General features: G+C 45.3%; 1 protein-coding gene across 1 annotated transcript; it reads right to left on the bottom strand.

The window, feature by feature from the left end:
* Positions 1-4,924: 4,924 nt before the first annotated feature.
* Positions 4,925-8,772, bottom strand: LOC148325171 (proenkephalin-A-like). Its single transcript, XM_088311394.1, has 3 exons — positions 8,605-8,772; positions 8,346-8,492; positions 4,925-5,732 (listed from the first exon to the last, which is right to left on the bottom strand). Exons 2-3 carry the CDS (start codon positions 8,487-8,489, stop codon positions 5,139-5,141), a joined length of 738 nt encoding a protein of 245 aa, XP_088167520.1. The 5' UTR covers positions 8,490-8,492; positions 8,605-8,772; the 3' UTR covers positions 4,925-5,138.
* Positions 8,773-13,158: the final 4,386 nt, after the last annotated feature.

Raw genomic sequence — 13,158 nt, 5'->3', positions numbered from 1 at the left:
GTGGGGAGGCAGGGACTGAGCCCTGTCCTTACTGAAAACCTCAATGAGGTTGTGGTAGACCCGGGGCGCATTATCTAGGCAGATCACCTCGGGAGTTGCGGACCGCGGACTAGGCCCCTCCTCCGCCGCGCGTAAACATTGTGCGTGACAGTGGGGACTCCAGTTGTCGATCGACAACCGGTCCCAATCTATGACGGGCTGGTGGCACCGTAGCGAGAGTAGACCCAGAACGATAGGAGCAGCTCTGGAAGGCATAACAAAAAACGCCCGCCTCTCTACATGGTTGCCTAATAATCTTAACGTGAGAGGTGGGGTTACCTGCCTGATCTCTGCCAGGAGCCGCCCGTCGAGGTCACAAACCCTCTTGGGCTTTGCTAAGGTCGCGACCGCGCAGCCTAACTTGGCGACCAAACCGGGGTCAATAAAACAGTCGTCGGCGCCAGAGTCCACTAAGGACCGGATGCTGATCCTGGCGCCCGGACCGACTACCTCTCCGATCAGCTCTAGTCTCTTAGACCCCTCGGCCCCCATGTCCCCGAGGTCAGCAGGCGAGTCGTCGGCGACCTCCTGTCGGGAAGCGGGGGGCTCGGGTGAAACGACGACCGACTTACAGAGTTTGTTGGGAGTTGCTTGAGGGAAACCGCGTGGAGACCGTGCCGGGCAGGAGGACACGCGGTGACCTGATGCACCACAGTAGAAGCAGGCCCCCGATCGGAGACGTCTCTGGCGTTCCGCCGAATCCAGCCGGCCCCCTCCCAGCTTCATCGGCTCGTCTGCAGGGAGGACGGTGGCGACCGGCTGAGGCGCTGGCTCGGTGCGTGGCAGCTCCGCTCCCCTCTCCCGGCGCCTCTCTCACGGTTGTCCAGGCGGATTGCCAGGGAGATGAGCTCCTCCAGGGAAGATGCGTCCTCGCGAACGGCGAGTTCGTCCTTCAGGACGGTACTGAGTCCGCGGCGGAACAATGTCCGTAAGGCACAGTCATTAAATCCGCTCTCCGCCGCGCAAATGCGGAAGGCGATCGAGTAGTCGGCCACGGATCGGCTGCCCTGAGTGCAGTCGAGGAGTCTCCCCCCCGCCGCCCTTCCCTGAACCGGGTGGTGGAACACCCGCTGGAATTCCTCCAGGAACGAGGGAAAGGAGGAACGAAGGTCGGAACGGGCGTTGCTCACGGCCACGGCCCAGGCGCTGGCTTGGCCGGTCAACAGGCTCATCATGAAGGCCACCTTGGCACTGTCGTGAACATAAGTGAGCGGTTGCTGATCGAAGATCAGACGGCACTGGTGAATGAATTGCCCGCAAGTGCCGGGCTCCCCCCCATAGCGAGGGGGATGTGGTAAATTTGGCTCCCGTCCGTAAAGAGCGGTTGGGGAGGCTCCGGCCGCGAGAGCCGTCGGTTCGGGGGTCGCGGCGGTCCGCGGTAGGAGGCTGCCAAGGTGGGTGTCGAGAGTCTCAAGGCGGTGGGCCAGCTGGCCGACGGCGCTGCGGAGCTCCGCAAGTTCCGCCGACTGCTGTCCCACCATCTGACCTTGACTGGCCAAGGCCCTGTGTAATCTCGCAGTGTCCGCAGAGTCCATGTTGGTCGGATTATTCTGTAAGGATCTGCTTTTCCAGCCGTGGCTGGAAAAGCAGTGAAGATGGAACTCTTTAACCGCGGACACAGGAGATGAAGTGCTTAACAGAATATTTATTAACACAAAAATACTTACAGTACAAAAAGGCGCGGAGCCGACAAAGTCCAACATAAATCGCTGGAGGGAAAACCCGCTCCAGGAAGAAAGCAACAACGATAACGAAAAGCGCTTGCAAATGCAAGGGAAAAGAACCAAAACCAAAATCGCTTGCCGCGGAAGGGCAAGGGGAATCAATTGGGACGAGCAAAGGAATCCGAGAAGTACAAGGCACGAGACGTAGTCAATTGGCGAAGCAAGGGTCATAATACACGAGAATCGAGAAAACGAGGAATCAAGATAACACAGGCGTGGTACATAGCGTGAGCAAGGAGGAAGGAATAATCCGACGCTGAGGAGTCAGCGTCTGTGGTTTAAATATACAAGGTAATCATGGGATAACATGATTCAGCTGTGTGGCCGGTGGGCGTGTCTCTCCGGCCGTGAAAACATGACATGAACGAGAGTGCCGGGAGGCACGCCCACGCGCCAGCTGCGACAACAAACAAAAGACACGTGGCGTGACAGAAACGGATCATGACACTGCACAAGTAGTAGGACCGGTGGATCACAGATTTTACGAGGTGAAGCTGGACTCTGGAGGAGTTGTGAGGAGAAATCGACGACACCTTAGACGAGACCATGATACAGGATCTGTCACGTCAACGAGGAGTGGGACTCAGGGGACTTCAGACTGTGTGGATGCAACCCAGCAGTGTGGCACTAGGGACCAAACCAAAGTTGTCACCAGATCAGGTCATCAGGTGTTTAAGCCTAAATATTTGGAGTACACGCAGTGAAGACAGAAGATTTGGGATATTTTTGTTTGAAAAAGAAAAAAAAAAGAAAAAGGTTTTTAATGTTTATGTTAGAAAAAAAAAACAACAAAAAAAAAACAATAAATGTCAATGTATGATTTGTTTGCTGGTTGGGGTGTTGCATAATACTGACAAGATGTTTTACATAATGTTTTGGAGCAAACATAATAGAAAGCAGATGTTTTATTTATTTGAGACTGCTTGTAAACAAGGATTGGAATTTGTTACTATATTTTGGGTTAATTTACAAATAATGCACTGAAAGTGATGCTTTATGTTGGCAAAGTTATATTAGGTATAATTTTCCAGTAGGAATACATAATCTGCATGAAAATGTGTATGAAAAGGTTACATTTCCAGGAAGTGCTTCAAATTGAAAAAAGAAAAGATGGAACAATATTATTGTTAGTTATGTTATGTAGCTTAGGGGGCGCATTACAGTGACGAACGGGAGAAAGAGGAAGTGACGTTTTCCCTATGTCAACAGACTGAAGTAACGTACTGTACTGCAAAAGTTAAGAAGTTAATAAAAGTGAAGTAAGCAAGTCAATGCTTTAAACGTCCACTCTGTATGAGAAAACAGAACAGAGTGAAACAGTGGCCTGATGAACACCTGGCCAGCCTAATTGGCCAAGAGGGAGTAGGCTTAGCGGATAAAGACGGCGCCATGATCAGTTACAATACTCTTAATACATCCTAAAAAAGGGAAGTGCAGTCCGCCCCACAATACTGCAAGAGCCACGATTGACCCGTTCTTAATGCTGCAAGGTCCACGATTTACCTATCCTCCCTGGCCTACTATCCGCAGCTGCCCCGCCGCACCAGATCTGGAGAGGCGATCCCAGCAACCTGGACAGACTCCGGAGGCCACCCCAGTTCCGCGGGGATCTGCGTCTTCGAGCCAGAGGGCCACCACCCTATTTCCACCTCTCTTATTGTGTGGACCGTGACAGCTGGGCAGTATTGAGTTAGTATTTTAACAGGTTAGGTTTTTCTAGTTTAAGTGAAGGGTTTGTACTTATTTCTTTAGGTAGTTTTAATTCACTGAGGTTTTTATTAAAAGTAGGTCCGAGGGCGGCTACCTACACTTGGGTGGTGGTTTTAGTAGTTTTAGTCTGCCATCTCCCACTGAGTGCAGTGTTTTCTTTTTTTCTGGAGTTCGGCGTGTCTATTGTTTTTTTGTTTGAGTGGAGTGTTCATAGACTAGTGGCAGAACCGTGTGGCCGTTCCCTCCCCAAGGGGAGTCCAATTCCCACCTGACCTGAGGGGCCCTGAAACCACCTGACTTCCCCTTTTCTTTATTGCTTCTTTTTTTTACTTCATTCAGCTTGGGACCAAACAGGCATGTTTGCACCCATCCACTACCCACCCCTCACTCCCCACGGGTTATTGGGAATTAAACAGCACTGCTCAGTGCAGCAATTAGCTTTTGGTTGTTAAATGGACAACGTTACCACAACAAAATTAGCTTCTTACCAATCCCACTTTAGTCTCTGTAAATATTCCAACTGGTGAGTTTACGCTGTGCACGTTTCACCGTGATCAGCAAAGAGGCAGTGTGTGCATCCCCCTAGCTCTGTTCACTTTCACAGTTCCTCATCCTCATATAAATCAGCCACGGAGAGGTTCATCCCTTTGATAAATTGAAGTGGTCATCGGTAGGGATGCCACATGAATTTTGGTGCCAATTGATCACCGTTTTTGGACGTTACAAGCCATGAAAGTACAATGATTTCCCATGGAGAGTTTGTAATTCGTCCCTTTACTAACTCTTGACAAAACATGGAGAGAGTGGAGGGGGGCGTGGCCATATTCCTCATTATAGTAGGTATATATAGTTTTTCAAGTCGTCCCTTATTTTTGAAAATTCTCCAAAAATAAAGGATAAAAAAGAAAATGATAACTAATTTAAGTTTCCTGGTCAATAAATATATAAACTGAGCTTGTTAGTGAAAAATGGGTTGAGTTTCACTCCATTTGTTTACAGACTAGCTACTGATGAGAGTCACTTGCCCAATATATTGTGAACTTGTTACACTTCAGTACTGTTGTGAAAAAAAAAAAGATTACATACAATGTAATAATTATTTTTTTTAAGTTTGTTTAAATGCGTATTGTAGTAGTTGTCCCACGCTAAATGGATCCGCGACACACACACACATACGCATTCATTTGCCCTTTGGGGAGAGAGATCGTTATCGGGCTCCTGCTGAGTTTGCTGATGAGCTGATCATTTCAAGCAGGCGTTAGAGGAGGGAAACATCTAAAACATGCAGTAAAGTGGCCCTCAAGGACCGGAGTTTGACACCTGTTGTGCATATATGCAAACATTAGTGTTTATTCCATGGCCTCAACTTGTCACACACCCTATAAAATGAGAAATGTGCTTTATATTTACAAGCATGCCAAACTAACTAAGTGAACATGAATACAAAGAGCCTCAATCAACACAGTATTTTAATAAATAATATATTCAAATTCAAAACAGCCAAATATTGATTTTGATAGAATGCATATATTTCATGTCACAGGACCCACTGAAGCAACAAAGTAGGGAGCAACACTTTATACAAAGCCGGAAGGAGGTGGTGGATGGTTGATTAGATGAGATTTATAAAGAGCCAGAAGTGAATGGGGTCATAACTTTGGCCTTCTAGTCCATGAAGCCACCATACCTTTTCTGTAGCTCGCCATTTTCCCATGCGCGCTTTGATACTCCCCCATTCTTGTTGCCGTCCACCAGCCACTCAGGCCTGCCCACACGCCTCATAAACCCTCCATAACGCTTTCTCAACCCACGGCCTAACACTGCCTCCAGCAGATCACCCTGTACTTCCCCATCATCCGCACGACGCAAAAAGCCTCCATATCGTTTTACAGCTTCACCGTCTTGAATGCCCCCCTCTTTGCTATGCTGAGACACTGTATTGAGGACCTTTAGGATTTCCAGGCGTATTTTTTCTTCCTCATCTTGATTTACGGAATCATCTAACAACCCTTCAGATAAAGAACGCCGAGACATGAAGCCACCGTAGCGCTTCATAAAACCGCCATATTTCTTTGCCAGCTGGTGTCCTGGTGATGTTGCGTCTTCATCATTAGTTGTAATGATACCAGCTGCTTCTGGTTCATCTGGTTGCCGTAAGTCTCCATCAAAAGGAACATGGTTTTCTTCTTCCAGTATGATGTCCCAGCAGAGGCGGAGCTTCACACTGTCCAACTCACCATCACACTCAAGTGAGCATGACTGGAAAAAAAAATCAATGATCAACTATTTAAAACCATATTCAAACAAAGGAACCTATTTTCATTCACAGTCCAAGTCTCGTGCAAAGCGCAGTCTAATTACATAGGTGGAGTTTTTCTCCTTTTGCTATTTTGCTTGAATTTGCACCGGCAGAATTGGGTGCAACACACGGGCGCCTTCCTTTGAAAATAGGACTCAAAGCCTTTGTTAGTCCATACTCAATGAAATTATAATTATTTGAGTAAATGTTAAAATTTTTTGCAAATTTTGTTTACAATTTCTGTTAAAATAAATTATTGATTTTGTGGAGATTCAAAAAAATGTGCAGTTTAATAGACAATTATGTTGCACTTATTTACAGTGTTGTCTCACAGCAAGAAGTTAGTGAATGCTTTGTGCTGGTAGGAGTTCTCTCAGTTGATGTTTCATAGTCCAAAATCATGTATGTTGTATTAACTAAAGGATTTAAACTGCCCATACGTATAAAAAGGGATGGTGTGTCTTAACAATTGACTGACAAACCCATAGGCCATATGCAATTGATATTTTTCAGCCAATGTATGAACACCTATGTTAGAGTTCTTGAAAAGAATGTCTGGATGAGGGTCAAACCTGACCAGTTACCACTTTAAACAGGGTATCCAGGTCATCGCACATAATTTACAAATCATACAAAGTTTTAAGCTGCACCAAGGATTTCCTTCATCATCACTCTGTTTGTGATATTGATGCATAAATGAGCCCCTTGGAATCCCACTGCTTTAACATTTGCAAACAGCAGCATCTCTTTCTCTGCATTAGAAGAAAAGGGAATTCTAGTAGGCTTCATCAATTACAGCCATGCATATTCAGCTGGTGGGATGCCGATCTATTCTTTTCCATGAGGGAGACCTGTGAGTGCTGCAAATACATAATTTGCTGGAAGGATTCAATTTCATGATAAGTCCATTGTTTGACCGAGGAAAATATATATTTGTTTGCTCCATCCACACGGAGCACGTGAGCAACAACCAAGCAGTGTCTAGAAATCAAATCTTTCCTTTTTTTTCCCTTTTACTTAGTTGTAATCTCAGTCATTATCATTGGTTACAATGACAGGCTGGAAATTAAATTAAATTTTAATCAAATTCAAGATATATTTTACATAAATATTAGTAAACCTATTTTTCTCAAAATATTATGGAATTATAGAGCATATACACACACACACACACACATATATATATATATATATATATATATATATATATATTAAAATCACAATGTCATCAGTCAAGAGATCACTCAACATTAGAATTGCTCATGGCTGATTAAAAAGATCCATTTCGTTATTCAAGTGCTGGCTTTGGCTAAGGCACCGTTTTAATGTAAATTGATTCCTTTCCGCTTTCCGTCGGGATTTTCAATCATATGTGACCCATTCAACCCACCCCCTGTTTCATTTGCCCCCGAACCCCCCCCCCCCCCCCCCCCCCCCCCCCCACACACACACACACCCTTACCCCATGCCAATCCATGCTGAATGGGCACTTGAACTAAACGGAAAAAATAAGCTATTGTTATATGTGGAAAGACTGACACACTCTAAAAAGAAGGACTGTCTTGGCAAAAGAGGTTACAACACAACACTTAACAGATCAGATCAAAAAAGCAAAAATGAATGTCAATAGCCATCACAAATGCACTCCTCTTACAATCAAGGAAAACACTCAGCATGCTCCTCAGTCAATGACACCATTTTCAGTGCTGCTGATGAAAGTCTATATTTCAAATGCTGCTCTCTTCAATCTTTCCCAAACTCAACAGGACAGCTATTATGGTCTGGGAGTTGGTGTTATATGCTCCAAATCTCCCATGTGTCATTGGTTTTCACTTATTTGAACCATCAGAAACTCCTGTTAGATTGCGCTGGGAACAGATTCTTGCTGAGCTTTCACTGCCGCTGGCTTATGAAGATAGAATTAATGGGCAGGAAAATTGAATTGAGGACATATTGGCACTTCAGGGGTGGGGGGAACGCTCCCCTCTCATGGCAATGATGAAAAGTACACAATAGCTATTGTGAAGAGTAGAAACTGCGAGAATAGAGGAAAGAAAATGTCCTGACTTATTTGTGCTTTACTTCCTCAGAATATTGTGCTATTGATAAAAACCAAAATTATATAAACTAAATAATCTTTGAAAAAATACATTTATTTTTTAAAACTGGTAATAATATTGTATGACCAGCTGTATTAACTAGACTGTATTCATCATGCAGTACTGACTATTGTAAGACACTTATTAAGTGGCTCTCATGCATCATGATGCAAACACACAACGGCTATTTTAGTTTAAGTTTTTTTTTACATATATAGGAATAATGTTGTATTGCACTGGAGAGGGGAGCCCTCTAATCTCGTTGCACACTTGAGTACAATGACAATAAAGGGATTTCTAATTCTAATTCTAATTCTAATAACTGCACTGTGCATGCCCGCTGGGGCAAATGATGTGACTGGTTATTTTAGCGCAGTAGAAAATATTCGACATGTATTTATTTGAAAGACAGGCGCAAGCAAAAAAATAAATAATAATAATAATAGCGAAGTAAGAAAATTGTAATAAGGTTACCAAAGTGGCTAAACCAGCGTGTTGTCCAAGCAGGCGGTACACACAGAGAGCGCACTTCTTTCCACAGTCGTTTTCAACAACCAGCGACACGCATGGTCCCAGGAGCAACATCCAAATGCAGCTGCGAAGTGCGGGGAAAGCCATTGACTGAGAGGAAGAAATAATGAAGAAGAAAAAAGCAACCAAAAACACAGTACTGTTATAAATCTCTACACTCATTCCTAACTTTACCATGGTAGAAGTGCGCAAAAAGTCTTACCTTATGACTACAGTAAAGTTTATAAGTCGCTCTGACGAATTACTTCTTCAAACGCGTTACCGACGGACGAAGCCGGTGTGCGCAAATTTATTTATCCAATCAGCAAATAATTCGAGAGAAAAACGCGCACTGGCCTTCCTAATATTCTGTTAAACCTGCAACTCAAATCAGCGCGACAGGCGTGGAGCTGTTTAAGTAGGTTTTTTTCTAGTTGACGTCACGTATAGTGTTAGGGGGGAGGCGCCGCCATGTGTATTATTGTATTAAGAGTGACGCATTTGTCAAATTGCTAGACAGAAGTATAGATAACGGAGGAGTGAAATGCCTCTTTCGTCAAAGTACAAATCTTGAAACGGTATATTTTTGTTACGTTCATAATACTGTATGTAGATTTGTGAAGGAAACAATCTGCTTCTCAATAATGACAAAATCATCATCCAGTAATCGCCGTCATCACCAAGCTTGCTTTCATTATCCGTGCTGTCAAATGAGATGCGATATTCATTCACTATCCTCCCTGTGCTGATTTCACATTCCTGTCCAACCTGCGACGACCAAACAGTATGTTCCTTTCATCTCTTTGTATTTTGATAACTGACTTTCAGAGACAAAATGGCATTTCCAAATCAGTCATAAGCCATTTTAGGTGTACATTTCAAAAACAGCAAGCAGCCATGCCTAATAGCTATGAAGGGTGGGGGGAATGATGAAAGCAGTCATGAGCACATGGAACCAGTGCTTATGTACTGATGTCACTTTCCCTCTATCATCCACCTCCTAATTGGGAAAACAAGCTGCCACATGACTCTTGGTGATTACAGTACTCATATTAAAAGCACCTGTACTTTTAGAAAGAAAGTATTTGCTTACTGACAAACAAAATAAAATGTAAATGAGTAACTAACCTAAATAAATATGGAGGTCACAAAGCAAATATTGTGCAGTGGTCTGTTTTTTACACATTCTGCTAGCTTGCGGGTCTTATAGAATTAGAATTAGAATTAGAAATCCCTTTATTGTCGTTGTACTCAAGAGTGCAACGAGATTAGAGAGCTCCCCTCTCTAGTGCAATACAACAATAATACAGACAAATATATAAATTAGATAAATAAGAGAGTGCAATGGAAAATAATACTGAAGGGTATATAAAAACACATCACGATGCTGTTCTGCAAGGTAAGGGTGGTCTCGTGTGTGTGTGAGAGTTCAGAATAGAGATGGCTCTCGGAAAGAAAGGAGACAATCTTGAAATAAGACTGTATCAAAGATGGATGTCAGATTTTGTCATTTCAAAATAAAGCATTTTTCAGCCTTGAATAATAAATAAACCGGAAGTACTGTTTATTTTTTCTTTCATCTGTTCGTATTGCTACCAGGCCGTGGTTGCAATATGGTCCAGCTGCAGCCACAAATGTTTTTTTTTAAGAGGAATGCCCTTTTCGATCAACGGGAACGCCCCCTCACACCAAGGGCCACGTCGCCTGTACTTTATGGCGTTAGATTTATGCCACAATTACGTACGCTTAATGCAAGCAAATGTAAGCAAATAACTCAAACGCAAACACTCGATAGGAGGGTCTTCAGCATTCTAACACGCTGTTCTTATTGTTCTTTCTTATTGTTCTTATCTTAGGTCCTAACAGGAACGCCCCGGCTGCAACCGGACCCTTCTCGGTGGTTGGGGACTACTGAGTTACAGGGATCAGCCTATTAATCCATGTACAATACAGACAGCAAATGGAACTTATATCAACGTAAATGAGAAAGCTATGTGGTCACCAAAATGCTCACACACACACACGCATATATATATATATATATATATATATATATATATATATATGGTCCCTATCTTGTCCAACACGTTTGTAATACAAAAAGGGGCAAACGTAGAAAACAATGTTTAGAATTGATAAGAATAGACAATTAATATTCAACCATCCCATCTTCGACTGAACACTGTAAAAACTAAGATCGTCATCAACCCCAAGAGGAACAAGAGTGAAACCCCCCCTTACATCAAGGGCGAGTGTGGGGAGGGTCCACACATTCAAGTTTCTAGGAGTACTGATCTCCAATGACCTCTCCTGGACACACAATACCACAGCAGTGATGAACACTTCTGTGCACTTCCGAGGGTCCTCAGGAAATTCAACCTGGACAGCAAGCTGCTGCTGGCCTTCTACCACTCTTCCATCGAGAGCCTGCTGACTTACTGAGGCAGAAAGAGAGAGGCTCCAGAACACAGTCAAAACAGCGCAGAGGATTCTTGGCTGCCCTCTCCCCTCCCTGTTGGACATCTACACCACCCGGTGCCTCAGCGGAGCTCAGAAGATCATTAAGAACAATACTCACTCGAGCTCACACCTTTTCGAGCCGTTGCCCCCTGGCAGGCGCTGCAGGTGCATCAAAACAAAGACTAATAGACTGAAAAACATTTTTTTCCTCTAGAGCCATCTCAATGCTGATCTCTTGCACACAACTACCCTTACCTTGCAGAACTACAACATAATGTTTTATTTATTTAATTTCATATTTATTTTTTTATTTCATTCGTTAACCTATAATTTAATTGATATATTTAATTACATTATGACACGGTGGGCAGTAAGCATGATGGCCTCACAATACGGAGGTTATGGGTTAGATTCCGGCTCCGGCCTTCCTGTGTGGAGTTTGCATGTTCTCCCCGTGCCTGTGTGGGTTCCCTCTGGGTACTCCGGTTTCCTCCCACATTTCCCCCCCAAAAAAACATGCATGGCAGGTCGATTGAATACTCTAAATTGCCCCTAGGTATGATTGCAAGCGCGGATAGTTGTACTTCTATGTGTGCCCTGCGATTGGCTGGCAGGGTGTACCCCGCCTACTGCCCGAAGACACATGGGATAGGCTCCAGTACCCCCCGCTGCCCTAGTGAGGAAAAGCGGTACAGCAGGCGTGGGCAAACTACGGCCCAGGGGCCAAATGCGGTCTGTTAAATGTTTTAATCCGGTCCGCCGAACTTGAAAAAAATTAAATGAACAAACTTTGTTAATGTTTTATTTTTCAAATACTGTGGTTTTTCAAAGACATATATAATGTTGTGATGCTTTTGTTCACTTTCATTTAAAATTAAATGTATTTTCTTTTCGCAGATGAGGTGAGGTTACCAAAACACTCACATCACTCTGCTCCTGGTCCGGTCCCTCTGTCAAATTTTAGAACCCATTGTGACCCCCAATCAAAAAGTTTGCCCATCCCTTGCGGTACAGATAATGGATGCATGGATAATTACATTATTGTTATATTGCCCTGGTGAGGATGAGCGCTCCAATCTCATTGTACACTGAGTACATGTCATGACCCGTGCCGGGCATGTCAGTGTTTTGTTGTTATTTTCTTCCCTCCTTCCTACCATGTGCTTTTCTGTTTTTGTTTTGTCAGCTGTGTAGGGGCGTTTCCCTCTCAGCCACCTCGTCCTCACCAGCCACGCACCTGTTCCCTGTTAACCGTCACACCTGATCCCCATCTGCTCCCTAACGACTGGACTATTTAAGCTTCCCATACCGACAACGCAGTGTCGGGTCATTGCCGCTACTTACGGACTGTCACGACCACGTCTCGTTCCCGTTCATGCTCTTGTCATCGTTCCAGCTCTTGCTCCCGCTCTCGTTCATGCTCCCAGCCCTTGTCACCTGTCCCTGTCCGCTTAGTTTGTTCCCGTCTCGTTTTGTTCCTTGTCCTGGTTCCAGTTGAGTCACGTTTAGTTTGCCTTGTTATTTTGCACCCTGCCACGTGTTTGTCCTTGTTTGACCCTTTCAATAAATTCCCTTTAAGTTACACCTATCCCAGCCTCCTTGCCTTTGGGTCCACCTCCTCCTCGCCGTAAGGCGATCCCTGACAGAATGACCCGACCAAAGAAGGACCCAACGAGGGGCTCACGGCGGCGTCATGACCGTCGCCGCACAGACAACCCCCCTCAGCAACCTGCCGATCAGCCCAGTGCCACGTCTGTCGCATCCCCCTCGTTTCCCGAACACTTCCTCGATGCCCTACCCATCATTCCACCCCATCGGATCATTGACCCAGACTACGAGGACGATTCCGCACATCTCGCCTACCCTCTGGACTTCCTGCGCTACCCCGTATCGTTTAGCGACCAGATTGCAGAACTCCACGCCTGCTTCGCTGAGCTGGAAGCAAGAATGGACCAAAAAACGGAGCAGCTGGCCTTGTTAGAGGAGAAGGCCGCCGCCGAGAAACAAGCCCGGGAGAGGATCAAGGAGCTGGAAGCTCAGATCACGGAGCTGGAGGTCAAGCTGGAGGATAGCGAGAAGCAGGTTTCCTCGCTGCAGGCCCAGCTGACCGACATCGAGCAGGCGGACAGGAATGCGGTCTCCTGTCACTGCTGCGCCCGGGCCGCTGCCGCCTCCACGTCAGCTGCAGCAGCCCCCGTCACCTCCATGCCAGCTGCTGAGCCCCGTTCCGGCTCCCCGCCAGCTGCTGAGCCCAGACCCAGCTCCCCGCCAGCTGCTGAGCCCAGACCCGGCTCCTCGCCAGCTGCTGAGCCCAGTC

The sequence above is a fragment of the Idiotropiscis lumnitzeri genome, chromosome 12 (assembly GCF_059441095.1).
Source record: "Idiotropiscis lumnitzeri isolate Australia: NSW breed Sydney's pygmy pipehorse chromosome 12, RoL_Ilum_1.0, whole genome shotgun sequence".
Taxonomy (NCBI): Eukaryota; Metazoa; Chordata; class Actinopteri; order Syngnathiformes; family Syngnathidae; genus Idiotropiscis; species Idiotropiscis lumnitzeri.
Note: the sequence above shows the minus strand (reverse complement) of the source record. Positions and strands in the feature narration are given on the sequence as shown.